This window comes from Columba livia, chromosome 9, assembly GCF_036013475.1.
Source record: "Columba livia isolate bColLiv1 breed racing homer chromosome 9, bColLiv1.pat.W.v2, whole genome shotgun sequence".
Taxonomy (NCBI): domain Eukaryota; kingdom Metazoa; phylum Chordata; class Aves; order Columbiformes; family Columbidae; genus Columba; species Columba livia.
The window spans coordinates 8,539,042-8,557,374 of record NC_088610.1 but is presented as its reverse complement, the minus strand read 5'-3'; the positions used below and the strand labels follow the sequence as shown (position 1 = coordinate 8,557,374).

General features: G+C 55.1%; 1 protein-coding gene across 1 annotated transcript in view; it reads left to right on the top strand.

Moving 5' to 3' along the window:
• LOC110361832 (uncharacterized) overlaps positions 1–10,238 on the top strand; it is a 67,924-nt gene extending 57,686 nt beyond the window's left edge. The window contains exons 6-8 of the mRNA XM_065073740.1: positions 1,733–1,835; positions 2,024–2,188; positions 4,220–10,238. Of these exons, the coding sequence (XP_064929812.1) occupies positions 1,733–1,835; positions 2,024–2,188; positions 4,220–4,279 (328 nt within the window). The 3' untranslated portion in view covers positions 4,280–10,238. The remainder of the gene's footprint in view (positions 1–1,732; positions 1,836–2,023; positions 2,189–4,219) is intronic.
• Positions 10,239–18,333: the final 8,095 nt, after the last annotated feature.

Genomic DNA, 18,333 nt, shown 5'->3' with positions numbered 1-18,333 from the left:
TCACCCCAGGGCTGAGCCTCGGGCACAACAGGGAGTTTGCACCCAACATTAAGCTCCTGGGGAAAGCCTACATTGTGTCACCCGCAGCTCCTACTTGTCACTCTATTAAATTTCCATTTTAACGTGAAAACAGCTGGTTTCATGGTACTTCTAACTGTGTTATTTACACAGTCATGCACACAATCCCTGCAGAAAATGGCATTACTCACTGCAGCAGCCGCTGTGTCACAGGTACCCTGTGGGCGGGTGGGGAGGTGACGCCAGCCCCTGGGTCAGGCCACCGGTGCTCCTTTTGTCTTGCCCACAGCCACCCCAGCAGCTTGTGGCAAAACCTGTGCAATTCAAACCCTTCTCAGAGTGCTCCTGGTTCAGCACAAGGGCAGGATGAACCCTGCTCCATCTCTGTGAATGCAGCCCTCCATGTTACCACTGAGCCCTGAGGATGGGATGCTTGATGCACATCAAGGGACAGAGACAACAACTGTTGGCCATGCTCAATAGTACTTTGTTCTCAGCCTGGGAAGCAATGAAAATCCTCCGGCTTTGAAGCCTGAGGAGGCCTTTTCATTATATCCAGGGCTTCTGGAAAAAGGAATTGCAAGTGCTTTCCCATAATGTGATAAAAAGTTCTCCTGGCTGAGAACACAGCAGCTTGTTACACATGAGAGCAGTGAGTCAGTGCAGTGTGGGGCTGAGCTCAGCACTTGCTCAGTCGCTGGAAACCACTGGTTCTTGGGCTGTGTGTCACTGGGATTTGGAAGAGCCTTGGTGTGAGTCCTGTTGACCTTGCACTCCCCACCAGAGACCTGGCAGCTGCCTGTTTCATGTGGTGCCTGATGGCTGCAAAGCACAGATGGGTGGTGGGCACATCCATCCCCATGTCCCCACCAGCAGGTAAGCTCAGGGCAGAGCCCAACCGTGCACATGCCCTGGCATCGTGTTTTAACAGCAGCAGATGGTTGTCTAGGAACAATAAAAATGATCCACTAATAGGAAAAGCACCTAGGAGGTGAGAGGCACTTAGCTCAGGTTGGAAGTTAGGCTGTAATTTATTGTGGTCATAAAGCAGCCTGGCAGGGGCTGACCAGACACCCAGGTCTCCCTGTGCTAGCTGGAGAGTGTGGGGAGGTGCAGGTCATGCAGTGGAGAGAAAAGCCCTCAAGCATCCCATGTCTGCAATTTAGGAAGCACGGTGGAACCCCCCCCTTCCCCCCCATGCTCATACCTGTGCCAGTGATGCTCCAAGGGACAGAGGCTGTCAAGGTGCCCACGGCTGCATGGGGGGGTCTGGGGTTGCTCCCCACCACTTCCCACTAGGCTGGGTCCTCCCTGGCACAGCCCCCAGCCAGACTGGGAAACTCCTAAGTGGGGAGGCTGGCCTAATTAGTCTGCTTAATCTTCCCCCATAAATCACTCCTCCCCATCCCTGCAGACTATCGGCAGCATCTGAAGTCATTAGTTAATTTAAACCTGGGAGTTCACACGTTGGCTTATCGAGAGTCATCTCCGTTCCCGCTAAGCACTTGCTCGGTGCCATCTCTGGCTGCTAGATCCTATCTGCGTCTGCTTTGAAGCGGTGAAGGGCTGCCTGTTTCCCTGCCTGCGTCCCTGCCTGCTGGCAGGTGGGAGGGGAGATGGAGATCCTGCTTCCCCCCCTCCCCGCGCTCCCCTTTTTTGAACTTCTCTGACTCATCCTTTTGATTTGATGTTTTCACCTTTGTTTTACACATAGCAGTTTGCCCGGGCGCTGGAAGGAGAAGGCAGCTCCGATGCTGCTGAAGCTTCCCCGGCTGCGAGGGAGGATGCTCGGGTTCCCCGGGGGGGCTGGCAGCCAGGTGAGCGGGGCTCCAGGGAGGGAACGTGGTGGGTGCCCATCCTGCCCTCACACCTGGGAGGGATTGGGGGACAGCTGGGACTACTATGGGGTGGCCACGGGGAGGTTGGGGCTTGGCTAGGCATCCTGCTAACAGCTTGTGTTGTGGTGCTGTCACCTTTCCATCCTCATCATGCTCCTCATCCCCAGGTCTCCAGCCTGGCACAAGTGGAACTTCCCGACGCTCTGGGGTGGGATGTCCCCTCTTGCATGGGAATCAGGCTTCCCAAAGTGAGCTGTGTTGGCTTGGGCACAATCCCAATGGCCTGGGGGCACACTTGTCCTTGCAGCCACATGGGCTATACTGTACCGAAGGTGAGCCCGAGGGTCTTGGTGGGGCTGGCACAGCAACACAGGAGCTTGGCTCCCACTGCAGGATAGGGAGCAGGAAAGGGGGGTTTGGTAGTGGGACAGGGACAACCAGACTAGGGACACCTAGCAGGAGCCTGCAGCAGTGGGCTCTGACAGCTCTTGGCTGTTTCTCGAGGCATGCTAGGAGGTGGGGAATCACCCTGGCCATCCTGCGCAGCTCTGCACCCACAGGCAGGCAGCAGCCAGGCTGGGGGGACACCTGGCAGGGTGCCCCGTGCAGGCTGGGTCCTGAACTGCTCGGGGAAGCCCCATCCCAGAGCAGCCCCCCCGCGGCAGCCCCATGTCGGGGCAGCAGGCAGACACCCCCCGCCAGTATACCTTGTGTGTGAGGTGTGGATGATGCCCTAGAACTGGAAGGTGCGTGTGTGTCCCCTGCATCCCCTGGCCCCCAGGTTCTGCTGCCCCCAGGAATAAAGGGACAGCTGCTCTTCCTGGAACCTGCCAACCCTGGCTGCCTGCACGTATGTTCTGTGCAGCCCTCGAGCATGGTGACTGAGCTCAAAAGAACCAGTGCAGTTGCTTTTTGGGGTTACATTTTTACCTGGAGCACTCTGACAGGGCCCCTTTAAAGCCCGCTCGTTTCTCAGCAGGCAGCCCTGCTGCTGAGAGGGGGATTTCAGGAGGGGACACAGTTCCTGTGCTCCCCGGCTGGTGTTGTAGCTGTCCTCTTCCTTTTGCTCCCCCGTTCCAAGGGGGATCTGCAGCCATGTTTGGTTTTGTAGTCCAAGCTCTGGATTTATTGCTTCCAGGTCTTTGTGTGTTTGTTCATTAAATGAAAGACGGCTGGGTGAGCCTGCTTTCCACTTCCCCAGCCCCTCTCCTGCAGCCCATGGGGCTTCTTCAGCCTTGGGGTGACGCCTTCTTTCATGTCTCGCAGGTGCCCCAACACACAGTGGGGGCACATCCGTGTGGGTTGATGTCCTGTGTGACGTGTCCTGATGCCCCCAGTCACATGCTAAAGGTGTGCTCTGGGTGAGAGGGATGATGTGGCTCTGGGATGCAAGGGGCAGGTGCTGGTACCACCCTGGGCACCCTCCTGGGCACTAAGGACCATGCTAGGGCACAGCATGGAGAGGGATACAGGGGGCCTGGGTTGGGCACACTTGAGTTATCCCCTGTCTCCAGGCTGATGTTCCATTTCTGCTGTGGCTGGAAGACATGAGCTCCTGATTAAAAGATATTTCGACCAGACGGAGGGGCTGCAGCAGTGGGGGAACGCGCAGCAGGAGGGGATGGGGACAGGACGCGTGAGAGATGAGAGGAGAAGCCAGTTTATGCTGGAATGTAAATACGGCAGCGGCACGCTGCTCCGCGGGGCTTGTCGCCCCCCTCCTAGTCCCAGGACCAGGGCAAGAGCTGCTTGCAACAGCTCAGACCTCATCGGTGCCACGGGATGGCAGAACCTGTGCCTTGGCTGGACACTGCATGGAAGCGAGGAGGAGGAGGAGGGACAGGGACTATTGCAGCAGCCCGGTGTCACCACTGCTGCTCCTGCTCTCCACAGTGAGGTACCACAGGTCACATGTCCAGTGGCAGAGGGATGGAGTCTAAGCCACCTCCTAAGAATCAATTGCAGCATCCCCAGCCACCCTGCATGTGCAGAACAGCTCAGAGTTAGAGGGGAACTTCTTGGAAGGATTCACTCTGGAACCTAGTGACAACACTTCAGGCATCCATGCTACCTCTGTCCCTGCTGCTCATTCTAGCAGCTAGCTCTTACTAATGAGCTTTACTCAATAGCACTAGATTTGTCTGTAAGAGCAGCCACTGAGGAACCAAGAAATAAGATTTAAAGATGCAAATATTCTGTGAGATAGCCAGATTTAAATGTCTTTTTCTTGGTTCCTTAGTCTGGAGTTCAGGGATAGATTTTAAAGGAAGCGAGGAAAGATCCTTCAGGGCGTGAGACAGAGAAACTTTTAAAAAGAAAAGAGCAAATAAAATTAAAACGCTTTTTTGTTTGTTTGTTTCAAGCTTAAGACCACTGAATCTGGAGAAGTTTCCATCTGCCCACCCAAGGTGGTACAAGCGTGACTCCCCTGGGGAGAAGGTCAGGCTTGTCCACTCCAGTTTGCAGTCCATTGCCAGGACAAGCTGTACCCTCGCTGGGGGGTGCCGGGAGCAGCAGCACAGGGTGAACCCCAACCAGCCACCTCACTACCCAGAGCACAGGGAGCTCAGCAGACAAGGCCATGGCAGCCCAAAAAGCTATGGCAGATGACAAAAAGTCCCAAATGAGCCCCCAGAACAACCAGCCCAGGCTGGCAGAGGCTCCTCTCCTGCCCCGAGGCTGAACCCGAGTGCAAGGACCTGAGCACAAGGACCTGAGCTCAGACAGAGACACTGGGAGAATTCACACGCCAAGACAGGTTGGTTTTGGTTTTTTTTAATCTACCACATGGCTTTTTCTTTTTCTTTTTTTTTTTCATTTTGAGACAGGAGTAATAACTGCTAAAGATGCATATGGAATTTGAATATGAATGATTAGAACAGCTGTGTATATCTATTATGAATGAACATAAACAGAAATGTATAAACTGAGATTTTGGGGCTTTTGGAAGAATTAGTGCCTTTGTTCCTGGATTTTTTTCCTATCAAAGTTTGAACCAAAGCCCATTAGCCTGGACTTTCCCGCAGCCGACCAAGCCAGGAGCTTCATTTCACCCTGGCTCTGAGCCACGATGAATTCTCCTCAACAGCTCAGTGAGCCCTAATCCTAACAAATTTACCCAGAGAAGTGGGTCTCTTATTACACAGCCTAATTTGAATGCTTTCCAAGGTTAATTTCTGCTCACTCTCTCTCTCTCCAAATGCGCCTGCCCCTCTGGAGCCAGCTCCCCCCTCTCCCAGCCCCCCATCCCGACCCCAGGGGGAGCAGCCCCCTTCACCACCGCAATGGTTTTTAAACGAGAAAATAATGTGATGTGCGTCCCTGGGTCCAGGCTTTGCCCGGAGGGTTTCTTAATGCCGAGCGACTTCCTTTGCAAATTAATTGCAACTTTAGTTGGGCGAAAATAACCCTGGAAGCCCCTTCCCCATGGGCTCTTCCGCATGTGATATTACTCGGTTAATCTGATTCCTGCGACTCTATTTCTTCCTTCCTCTCCCCGGCGTGCCGGTGGCTGCCTGCGAGGGTCCTGGCACAATGACCCACCGGGTGAGGGGAGCATCGCTGCTGCCCAGCTGAACCGGCCCTGGCTCTCACTTTGCAGCAGAAAGTGCAAGAAAACCTCAGCACCAGGAAACTAAAACCCAGTTCAGCGCTGAGAGCAGCTGCCGGATCCATCAGGGAAGGAACCAGCTGTGCCTGGTGGGCGGCGATCGCAGGAGAGGGGTGGTGGGGGGCTGCCGGGTTGGTGTGGGCTCACAAGCACCGGGGGATTAAAAGGAAGAGTTTCATGGAAAAAAGAGGTCTGGAGGAGCCAGGAGCCCACCTCACCCACCGGCCTGGCTAGATGAGGCCCTGGGGGTGCTTTCTGCTGGTTTTAAGCTGCAAGAAGCAGAGCTGCAGGTGTGGAGCAGCAGCCTCGTTGCTCCAGGCTGGGGCTTCCTGTGTGCCTCAAGGCAGTGAGGTCATAGAATCGTAGAACAGTTTGGGTTGGAAGGGACCTTCAAAGGTCATCAAGTCCAAGCCCATGTCATGAGCAGGGACATCTTCAACCAGATCAGGTTGCTCAGAGCCCCGTCCAGCCATGAATGTTTCCAGGGATGGGGCACCCACCACCTCTCTGAGCAACGTGGGACAGTGTTTCACCACCTTCATTGTAAAAAATTTCTTTGCCATATCTAGCCTGAATCTCACCTGCTTTCCTTTAAAACCATCACCCCTTGTCCTATCACGACAGGTCCCTGATGCATGCCCTGCCCATTGCCCAGCCACCGCAGCAGCTGCAATTCACCCTGCTTGCTCCACTTTCCTCACTTCTGTTTCTTTGTACTTGGTTGATGCCTCTGCATTTTCTCACGCTGAGCACCACAGGCAGCACAGCATCCCATTGCTAGCTGGTGATGGAGCAGGGGTTGGGATGTGCCGGTGCTGTGCTGGGGTGGCTGTGCCAAGCTGGAGCAGCAGTGGGACCAAAGCACCAGGAGCAGCACCGAGCTCTTCCCAGCGGTGATGCCACAATGATGTCCTCTCTGAAGTGCCTCTGTAGGTCATGTCTGCTGCATCCTGCTGCCAGGTAACCTCCTGTTGCTGCTCCCTGTCCCTCCCGATGCTGTCGGGAGGTTGTCTCACTGAGCAGATTCTCATGTTTGATGATTTTGCTCCAGGCGTACGAGCTGCACGTATCAAAGCTGAACTACTTCTTATCTACTGGCTGTGTTCCTGCCTGCTCCCAGCCTGGCAGTCCCAGCTGCGGGGTGTTTGCAGCAGCTCCCTGGCACTATGTGTCATGGTGGATTTGAGGTGCCGGTTTTGGGGGGGAGCCCCAGGGCAGGTCTCTAGGCTGCAGATCGGAGGGACGAGCATGGTGGGGGCTCCATCTGCCAGGAGGATGCTGGTCACTGCTGCAAGGTCAGCCTTAAATAATAGGGGTAGTAAAAATAAGGCAGCCTGGAGGGAAGGAGAGAGAAACTGAGTCCTAATGAGGTTGCACGGATGCATCGGTGTGATTATTTCATGGAAATAGTTTAAAAAAGGAAAAAAAAGCATCAAGTTTAGGTTGAAGGATGTGGGACACAGCAGCCAGGGTACAGTCCCACGAGGGCATGGAGGGGTCTGTGCCTCCCTCCCCACCGAGTTCCCACGCCACTGAGCTGCCCTTGCCCCTCTGCACTGGGGAAGGTCCAGGGCAAGCCCAGGCTGCAGAGGGAGAAGCTGCTCAGCATGGGATGTGGATTGACATCTTGTCACCAGCTTTATTGCAACCAAGTGTGGTGCCTGGTATGAAGGGGCAGGAGGTTTGCTTTTAGGGATGGCCAAAATGTACCAAGAGTTGAGGTAGCAAACACAGAAAAAGGAAGTTTTTAGAAGGGAAATAAAACATTGATGGCTCAGGGCTTTAGGCAACCCTTGGTGCCAAGGCAGGAAAGTAATTAGTGCTATAGGTGGGGAAATAACCAGCATTAAATGTAAGCAGGGCGAGGGCAGGTTGAAGGGGCTGCGAGGAGGAGGATGGGCAGGGCCTCTCCAGGAGATGCAAGGACTGAGTCTGGAGCTCCCCAAGATACCCCTCCAGCATCTTGCCGGGGGGACACACCAGCAGCTCCCCAGCCACCTCCTTGCCCTGGCTGCCTCTGGCCCCGGGCCAGGAGAACGGCTCTCCCGAGCACGGCGGGACCGGTCCAGCCCCGCGCACCTCCAGTTATCCTGGGCTGGAGACTTTCCAGGAATCCCATCCCGTCTCTCTCTCCTGACCCTGCCTCCCCCAGTCTCTCCCCCCACAAAGCAATTTGACTTTTATAGTAATAACTTCTGAACCCTGAATTGGGGCCATGCCAAGGAAAGCAGCAGAAAACAATGTGATGGGCCTCGGCAGGCGCGGAAACTCCAGCGACCAAGACCAGCCCTAAAATAACTTTCAAGCGATTCTTATTTATTCTGGGAGAAAGTTCGTTCATTCACAATTTGGAGGGGAGATAAATCAGGGCAGGCTCAGGCTGCACAGAGACAGCTGCAAACGCAGGGTGCAGCCAGCTCACCACCATCCTCCTGCATGTGTGCATCCCTGTGCCCTGCTGACAAAAAACACACAGGTTTTGTTTGGGTTCTGTTTGTTGGGGGGTTTTTTAAGGGTATTTGGGTTCATCTGGAAGCCCTGGGTTCAGGCAGAAGAGTCCAGCTTGAGGCTAGGGAGCTGCATACCTTGTGTGTCTGTGCCTGCATGTGTTTTGGCCTCCCCTGGCACGCTGGTCGGTGTGACCACTGTACTGCACGCCCATGGCTTGCACGCTCAAGGTGCTGGTTCCTGATGGGCGGTGCAAGCAGGTGTGGGACAGGGAACATGGGCAGCACCCCACTGCAAGTGCCAGTGAGCATCAGCATGTGCTGGCCAGCTGCCAGCTGGGCAAGCAGCAAGTTATGCGACCTCAGAAACTCAGTGATGTTTCTGCAGTTCCAAGCCTGCTGTGGGTTGCCTACAATTCTCTGGGACAGAGCCAGAGCTCCTGGCTCTGCTGGAGGAGTTGTGGGCAGGCAGGACAACAGCAGTTGCTTTCTGAATCAGGGAAATGCTGCTGTCCAAGGGCTGGGAAACACAGTCCCTGCCTGCTGGGTGACGGAGTTGATGGAGACCTTACTGCACAGCTCTGTGGGTGTGATGCAGACAGACAGTGACCTAACTGGGGACAATAGGCATTGCCAGCTTTGTCTGCAGATCATCTCCAGGAAGGATGCGCATCCAAGGCTGCCTGCTCACGGGCATCTCCACGGCAAGGTTTGATCCCACTCCACCGCAGCACCAGCCGGCTCAGCCACAATGTCACGGTGGAACAGGGCAGCATTGCCATTGTCACTGCCCTGCATGCTGGCTTTTGGGGTCAGCACTGCTCCAGAGTGGGAAAACTGAGGTGGGAAATGAGGACTGCAGAGCTTGCCCACATCACCCCCCCTTCTTCTGCCTGCAGTCTGGGGGACGTTGCTGAGCATCCCCTCACATTTTCACTTTTGGGTTTGTTTCTGATATGCAGAAACAGTGAAGCTGGGACCCTGGAGCTGCAGAAGAGACCCAGCCCAGTGCTGCCAAAGGGATGATTCTGTCCTGTCCCTTGCTGTGTGAGGAGAGCATGAGCTGATGTTCAGAAACACAAACAGCCTGGTGCTGGACAAACTGTGGCTTGGCCGCCCTGGCAGCACAGATTGTGGGGAGAGCAGGGTTAACGCAGGCAGAGCAGCCCTCCAGCAGTGCCGGTTGGCACACTCCGCTTCCTTCGTGGCACAGTGCCCGTGCCGGTGAGACTGGCCCTGCCAGGCCACAACCCTCATCCTGCCAGGCAGGAAAGCCTTCGGCCCTGCACTCCTCCTCACCTCCCCGTGTCCCCTGCCCTCTGCCCCAGCACTGCTGCAGGCAGCCCTGTCCTTGCCAGCTGACTTCCAGCATCACCGCTCTTTGGGCTCTCTGAGCAGCTTGTGATTTTGGCAGTCAGCTCAGGGTCTCACCAGCCATTATTACAATGATTATTTTTGTTTTCCCAGCTTGAAAGGGCTCCCCTCTCACCTTGCTCCTGGCTGGCCCCAAGCCAGGTGGGACTGCGCACGGAACAAGGGGAGCAGGAGCATCCTGCACTGCCACGGCAGGGGACCGCAGAGGGATGCGGGAGGTGGGGCGGAGGGGAGAGGAGGTCCTGTCCCTCCTCTCCTCCTGAAGGTTCAGATAGGAAATCAACACCCGCTTGGTTAATTCATTATCTTTGATTAGTGACTCCGAAGCTTAGAACAGTTAATGGGCTCCCTCCTGCTGGTAAATCTCCAAGAGGGGCTCAGCGAAGTTATCGGCACCAACAATGGCAAGGGAGGGATGAGGATGAGAGCAATTGAATTAGAAAGCTGTTAAATGAAAAAGCCAAACTGAGCCAGAGGGGGGACGATGCAAGATGGTCACACCACTAAAACACAGGGTAGATCACTGAGCTGTGGCCAGGTCAGGGCTGGGGCAGCAGCTCCCTGTGGCCACCAGCCCAGGCTGGGGTTTGTATTGCATATGCTGATATTGCATATCCCTTACAGTTCCCTTCACCAACACCACCTTCTCCCTACGTGGGCTGCATCTTCTTCCAAGTGGGTGTTCCTCCAGGGCCTAGGTTTGGTTGTTGATTAAATTAGCTCACAAGTAACCTATTTGTGATGATGACGTGATGTAGCAACCTTCAGTGTTTTCATTAAAATATACATGTATATATTTGTTTTCTGTGGTTATGAATGTAATTCCACAATCCACTTAGGAGCCGGTAATTTTCTGGCTGAGGTGGGAAGTTGCTGACATCTTGTGATACATGACAAGATTGATTGTATTTGCTTACCCTTTAACCTAATAAAGAGAAAGAATGTTCCTTAGTCTGGCTAATGCTCTATAAACTTGGGCATTGCTTTAAATCAGCTGGAAGCGCAGGCGCTGAACCATACCATTGTCTCCCCAGGCCTTCTCCAGCTCCCAGCCAAGGGGGACATGCGTGGGAGCATCATCCCCAAGAACCCCCAGCACCCCCTAGGCCAAGGGGAACAGGGCGGCCTCAGCACCCCATGTGTCCTGCGCTCTGGGAAAGCATTAACCAATTTGCTGCTAATGTGTTATCACCAGCACATCTGAGCAGCTGCTGGGGCAGCACCAGGCCAAAGCAAACACAGCCCAGCACCCCAAGGACAGGGAGCATGTCAAAGGCAGCTGTGCCGGCCCTGGGGTTACCAGGTCCCCCTGCTCCCACTGCAGAGTTGTCTCCTGGAAAGCAGGAGGCTCTGCAGGGCAAACCCGGTCAGCACTGCAGTACAGGAGGGATGCCGCCGTGGCAAGAGAGGGAGCTGCCTTGGCCAAAAGCTGGTGACCTGGGTGACCTTGGGCACCCTGCATAGTGGGCACCATGCCCAGCAAAGCGTCTGCCCTCCTTTTCTGAGAGATGGGAGGCAGGCGGTGGAGGAGCAGGCTGGACAGCTCGGTGTGTGCCTCGGGGGAGAGCCGACTCTGCAGAGAGGGACTCTGCCATCCCAACGAACCATCTCCTCCAGCCTCCCTTCCTGGGGACAGCCTGCCCTGGGGAAAAGGGGTTATGCGGGGCAAACAATGTCACCACAACACCGTTCCCCTCAATTACCCGCCCGCCCTCGGGGGAAACATTATGCCTGGGCTGTTCTTACTAAGTTACAGAGCCCTGCACCCAGCTCAGCTCTTCTGACCTTTTCTGGGGCATGACACAGAGCAAATGGGGTGAGTGCATGTCCCCAGAGTGCCACATTGCCCCACAGTGATGGACCGTGCCCACCGCAGCGTGCCCCTGACCTTAGGGTGCGGAGGTGAAGGGGCTAGAACTCAGAGAAGGGTTTTGCCAGTTGGGCACCGAGCTGTGCTGGTGGGGCTGGCAGGGGGTTGTTTGCCTGACACCCAGCTGGGAATTGCCTCTGCCTTTGCTGGTGTGCTTAAAAATAACCCGCTAGCTTGTCAAGGTTATAAACAGAGAACAAATTGCTTTCTGAGTTGATTAAACTGCTCAGCGTGGCTGTGCATGTGGCGTACGGCTGGGACAAGCCAGAGTCTAGCGTGGTGATTTGCGCTCGTTAGTTCCTGTGCTAATAAGGCCTTGATGAGCTGCCTCCTCTTAGCCTCAACACTGGCCCCTACAAGCAACACTTGGCTGGGCCCCTAGGTCTTTGGGGCTTTTTGTCTTTTCAAAATGGCTCTTCTTTTTTCTTTTTCTGTTCTTGTTTTCCTTTCCGTTGCTTTTGAGCAACCGTGTTCAGCGCTGCCCCAGGGCTACTGGACCAAATCTCCAGAGGATTTCACCAGGTCCCTGTTTCATTCCAGGGCAGCTGAGGGAGGATGGGCAGCAGCACACCCCAAAAGTCAGCTGCAGGGAGCAAAACCCACGCACAGCCATGAATTGCTGCCGGAGATGTTTCTCCATGACAGTGCAAGAGCCGTCCTCACCGCCACACTGCTTAGCATCACCCCACGATGCTGCAGCCACGACGGGGTCTTCGCTCTTGAAAGAGGTTTCCAAATATAACCAGCCCCTCACTTCCCCCCCTACCCTCCCTCTCCAACTTTCTGGGAAAATCCCTTTCTGCCTAAAATTATCCAGATGTGCTTTACAGCTCGAGGGGAGTTTGTGGGAAAAAATACGAGGTTCGCTGGATGAGACGTTTCCTGAAGCGTGGGGCTGGGAGCTGGTTCCACTTTGGAGCAGACCCGCGCCGCTCACGTGCCCGTCGCTGCCAGAGCTCGGCTTAGTTAGGCCAGATTGGTTTTATCCCTTAATGAGAACTAGGGAATGAGGGCTTTTTTTTTTTTTTCTTTTTGGCTTCTTTTCTTTTTTAATTCATACTGTGTGTTGGGGAAAGGAGGAAAAAGATTTACTAACAAGATTGGTGCTTCCTAGCACTCCAGCTCTGGATGCTATATGTGTCTTTAATGGGTTATATAGAGTTTACCAGCACTGCTGTATTCCCCCAAGACCCCGCACCCCAAAGAGCATCCCAAGGAGCTGACGCCAGCACCCCATCCAGGGACCAAACTTGGGGCCAAGCAGTGCAAAGCATGCAGTTTGCCCCTGGGAGAGCAGCCCAAAGGACTGAACTGATTTGGGGGCTGCTCACCCTGGGCAGCCTCCAACCGATAAATTCATTTTTAGGGGCGATGAACCAGCAGTGGGTGCAGACTTCTGTGTAGGGGCTTCACGTAAATCATAGCAATGCACTGTCTCTGCCACTCTAAATCCTGTCTAATTATACCAAGGGTAGCATCTGACGTTAATTTGTTACAGAATTTGTGTATGGAGCACTCGACATTTTGGGGACGGATTTAAGAGACGCCTTCAGATCTTTGCCCTTGCAATCCGCTGCAAGTTGCAAACGACAGCATTTGGCCATCTAGTGACCCGCCTACATTGGAAAATTGGTTATTTTGAAGTCCTGAATACTATTATTTTTATCTGCAATCATTTTACAGATGCAAAATTAGAGGCTGCATCCAGGCATCTTTGGGGAAAACAAAAAAAATTAAAAATGAAAGAAAAAAAAAAAAAAAAGGAGATATTTGCCCTCTTTTTTCCTAACTGCCCTTTTCAGTCTCTGAGCTGTAAAATAAGACTGACAGCAACTTTGAGACACCAGCAGCAAAGCGCAGGCTGGGTCACGAGCCCGTGGAGCCCCGGGGAGGGGAGGGTGCCTGGGATCCAGGCTGAGGAGCAGCCGGTGTGGACTGAGCCGTGCGATGTCAGGTGTTTAACCAGCCTGCTGGAGCTCTTTGAGGATATTACTGCTTTGCTAGATAAGAGAAATTCAAGGGATGTGCTATACTTAGAGTTTCAAAACACACTTGGCATCAGTGCAGATCAAAGCCGAATGGTGCAGGCAGCATCCCGGAATAGAAGGCGAAAGAGGAAAAAGATTTGGAATTTACTGGGAGGGAAAAAAAAAAAAAAAAAAAAAGAAAAATACGCTGAAACCAACAGCACGAGGCTGCTGAGCTAAAAATAGCAAAGACGGTATTAGCAGCGGCTCCACGCTCAGGCTGACACTCGGCTCCGCTCTCCAGCTTGGGGAGAAACCTCCCACCCAAAGTGGGAGATGCACAAGGAAACCACGGCTAGTCTGCAGAGCGTCCACTGTCCCAGCCAGCTCCCAGCTGAAAACAGTGGGGACCAGTAGAGTTTGGGGGAGTCTCAGCAGGGCATGCTCAGTGTCAGCCTGTCCCCCGCGGGCTGCCCGTGCAGTCCCTGCAATGTCAGGTTGCCGGTATCCCACGGGCAGCTGTTTCCAATCCCATAAACTGGAACAGTGCTGCTTTGTCAGCTCCTGCGCCAGCGGCCAGCCGTGGCCGGGGGCTTGTGCAGGATCCTGCTCTCCTTTGGGACACGGTGCTGTGACCACTGCAGTGGGGCCAGGGCACAGTGCCCTCCCCACGGCAGCACCCTGCTCTGCTCATGGCACCATAGGGACATGGAGAGCTGAGATGCCCCATGCCAGCTTCCTCAACCCTTCCTCCTCCTCGCCTCAGCCCTGTGCTCATGGCAGCGGTGACAAATCCACCCCTCGCCACCCAGTCCAGCAGCACCCAACACACATCTCTCCCCAGCCCAGGGGAGATCAGGGGGGCGGAGTGACAGCATGCCTATGTGGTACCCCAGGTCAGGGCTGTGCTTCAGGAGAAGCTTTCCTTGAGATGCTGGCTGACAGGGCTCAGCTGGGAGAGACCAGAGATAGGGAAAGCCCCACAGAGGGACACCTGTGAGTGATGGAAGGGTGGGGGCTCTTATAAACAACTTGTAGGCCCTCAGCTGTGTGATGGGTGTTTGCAGAGTAGTGAGGTCTGGGTTCTAAGTAAAAGAAGGATTTGTGTCCTGCCTGTGGGTTCAAAGAGTGAAATACATTCTGCAGTCCCCAGGGAAAGAAGGAGGAATATTTCTGAGGCACCTCAAGCCATGGACCCCTTCTCTAGGTAAGTATAGTCAAACTAATTGCATCCCTGTGAGGGTGGGGGGCAGGCAGGTGGTCTCTGCCATGCAAAGGAACATGCTGCTGGAGCAAGTGGGGCTGATGCTACAACCCCTATGGATCCCAGCAGCTCCCAAGATTCCTGGGAAGACACTGGATCCAGGTCCCCTGCAGGGATACAAACATCTCCCCAAAAAGTGCTGGATCCCAGGGTGATGGCATGTGTCATCCAGCCAGGTCTTTCTGGGGACAGGCACCCCAGGGTGCCACTGAGCTGGTCTCCAACCCAGAGGTGACAGCTCGCCCTGCCACATGCTCAGCACCCAGGGCTGGAGCACAGCGGTGTGCTCACCGGGGTGAGGGCTGGGTGCTGGGGAGTCTGCTGGGACACAGCCAGCCCGGACTCATTGTGTGTCGCCAGGTTTCCTCTTGGCAATGCCAGGCCCCTGCCAGCTGAGTCTGAGGTGAGGTATTAACACTGGTATCTCTGTTAATATTGCTATAAAGCAATAAAGGGAACTTGATTGCGGAAAGGCATGGAGACCAGTGGGTTTGGAGCCGTTCCATAGCAGTGCTATTAGAGAGCTCGAAATGAGAGTTATTAAATTACTGCCAGGTACTGCAGGCTTTTCCTAACAGGGAGACTTCGGCTTGGCTTGGAAACTTAAACTCTGGCTTGTTCAGGTTAATTAAAAGAGAGCTGGACATCTTCCAGGGCCTCGTTTCTCATTTCTGACGGCCACCCCCCCTCCAGGGCTCGGGTAGAGTGTGCCATGGGCACCAGCACGGTGTGTCATCCAGCTGGGGGATGCTTGGGGTGCCTCAGGTGCTGGCACTGGGCAGGGATGGCAGACCAGGGGAGCTGGGGGTGACGTCCCACAAGATAGTGACCCAAAGGTCACCAAAAGTTCCTGGGTGCCTTTGTGCCGTCTGTCCTGGGATGCTGACCCATGGAGCACAGGAGATGCTGCAGGGCTGGGGCTGAGATCCCCACCCTTTGTCCCAGGAAAGGGCCTCAGGAGCCCAATGTGGGCAGCAGCCAGAGTCTTTCTGATGCTCACTGCAGTGGTTGTTGCTCTGCCTCCTGCCCTGCCCATTGCTCCCCATTCCTGGAAAATTCCTGGTTCCTTTGCAAGGAAATGAGGGATGAGTGCAGCAGAGTGAGGGGGTCTGTGGGGGAAGCAGGGGGCAGGAGGGCAAACAGGGTCCTCTCTGCCCCTCTTCCCACCCCTTCTGTTGTGTTGCTCTTGACACCTGTGGTCAGATGTGTTCTCACTGCTGCACAATTGGCACTCAGGGATTCATGTAGCTTCTTTCCATGTGGACTGGCAAACACAGCGTGGCCAGAGGGGGGGAAGGGGTCTGGGTTTGCCCCAGGAGGCAGCAGAACCAGCCTGGGAGGGGATTGCCTTCTTCAGTGGAGGAGAAATGTTCCTCTCCCTTGTGCTCAGTTCTCTCTGCTGCTGTTTTGACTCCTGCATCAACCTCTGTGGGGATTTTCCTGCTCCCTCACCAGGTGATGGAAAGTTTTGGGCAGCCCCCTCCCCTGGCCCTGGAGCAGATCACCTGCAGAGTGGCCTGTGCGGGGCTGGAGGAGCAGGCAGGTGGCTGCGCTGCCTGGCCCCCCGGGCTGGGAATGGCAGGAAAAGGGGTTGGGGGCTTGGGGCTGTGCTGACCCTCCCTCCTCCCTGCCTGGCTTTGATTCCAGGGCTGTTGGGGAGGGACAAGAGGGTTTATCCAGCAGCTCAGGCTATAAGAGTTCATATCACCCAGGTCTGGCTCACTCCTGCTCCACCTGACCTCTAAGCAATGGAGAAGTGAATTCCCTGGCAATCCCAAGTGGGGCTCAACTGGTTCCCCCCTGGTTTGCCCTGCTGTCCCTGGGGAAATGAAAAGCAGCTGGGGATGTATGTGTGCAGTGCCAGGAGGTTGCATCCTGCTGTCCATTCAGCACACAAGGGAGAAGGGTGTGGGGTGACCCCCAGGTCAGGTTGCTGTGGTGGGGAGGGGTCCTGGCTCCATACCCTCCCCAAAAAACACCTTTGAGAGAGCAGGAAAGACCCCCCTCAACCCTGCAACTCCTCCAACCAGCCCCAAATTTCCAGATGGCAGAGGGGTGCCTGGATTTGGGACTGACACCCTGCGAGGGCTGGTGGCAGCTGTCCCGCCTCTGGCAGTGCTCCCAGGTCCACAACAGAAGGACGGGTGCTGGGGGGCAGTGGGTCAAGGGGGGTGCTGTAGCTGCTTGCTGGCAGCCAGTACCCCGCAGCACCCTCCCCTTGCCTGCCCCGGCTGGGTTTCTGAGCCAGGCTGGCGGAGGTGCGGGTAAATGCTGCTCACAACTCTGTTAGTGACTCAACCCCCTGAAATGCTTTTTTGGACTCATTTTCCCAGAGAGAGTTTAATGGGGTTTGTCGTGCCAAAACCCCAAGCTATGCCTCACTTTCATCCCCTAATGCAAGCCATATATCAAGAGACACTAGCGGAGCAGGGAGGGTTTCTGACAAGGGGATCCTGGGAACAATCAGCCAATACCCCCCGCCCCTCCAGCCTGCGCCCCCCTGTTTTGTGCATTCCTGGTAATGTAAATAGAGAGGCGAGCGCTCACAGCCCTCCTCGGACCCGAGAAGCCCGTCTGGGGACGGCGCCAGCAGCCCTGCCAGCAGTCTGCTCTCGGGGGCTTTGACCGGTACCGTTTGAAGCGTCTTGAGCATCAGTGTTGGCGTGCTGTCCCTGGGGCCAGCCATGTCCCTGCACGTCCGTGTCTCACACACGCAGCAGTTTAGTATTGGGGGGGCTCCAGCTTAGCATGAATTGTCTCTTATTTCCCTTGAAAAGCCACCCCTCCTGCCAAAACAGCCTTCCGCCCAGCAAGCCATGAAAGGAGGATGGAGGCTGCAGCCTTGGCACTGACAGCATCCCGAGGGGACTCAGGGGCTCTGAGCCCCTTTGGGTACCAGCTGCTGGGTCTGCCTCTTTCCTCCAGCCCCCTGGGGTGTTTCTGTCCCCTGGCTCTCATCATAGGGAGAGATGCAGCTTCCTGGCCCCAGTGAGGTGGGCACAGCCAATGCAGCAGGTCAGAGGTCTTGCAACATATTTAGGGCAGCACTGGGTGCTGAGGAGCACACAATGCTTTGGCACTGGGCATCATCCCCAGGGATGGCCTGGAAAGGGGGGATTGTGGGTGGGTGCCCTTTTTGTGGTGCTTTACAGGGTATGGGGCAACCTGGAAGACTAACTTTTCTTAATTTAAATGCCTATGTGTTTGCTTGCTGTGCATTTTAGCCGTGTGGGTTTTGGTTCTCCAGGGGGATGCTGGCTGTGTGTGACAGTGTCACCTTGGAGGGGACCTGCAAGCCAGCCTGGGCATGTGATTTTTGTCTCCATGGGCTTCACTCACCACTCTGGGAGAAACCCAAAGCCACTGTGGGCAATGCTGGGGAGCCCAAACTGGGTACACCTCATCTTTCTACGGGGGAAAAAAAAAAATAGAAATTAAAAAAAAAAAAAAATAAAAAAAATAAAAAATCAAGCCGAAAGCCTCTCCTGGGAGAGTTTCCAAAACAAATCTCAAGCCTTGGCTCATTACACAGAAACAGGAAAGTTCCCAGAGGTTTTCCTTCGGCTTGTCTGGATGAGGATGCCCAGCAGCGTTGCAGCCAGGGTAAGGGACATGGCAGCCGAGGTGCCACGGGTGCCAGCCCATGACCCCCAGGCCACAGCAGGAGGAGTGGCTGCAGCTGGGAACATCTGGGTGAGGAGGAGGAGGTACTGGCAGCATGGGTGCTGGGCAGTCTCATGCTGGCTCGTGTGCCAGGAGCAGGGTGTGCACTGGCTGCAGTGTCCTCAGGGATGTCCCAGGACAGTGGGGGAAACCCCTGAGCCAAGTACCCAGGACAGGCTGTGGAGCTGAGGGTCTGGATGAGTGGGGGCAGCCCCAGGGACCGCATGTGTCTGAGGAAAGTTCCAAGGGGAGAAGGAGCAGGGATGGTGGTGAGCAAGTGAG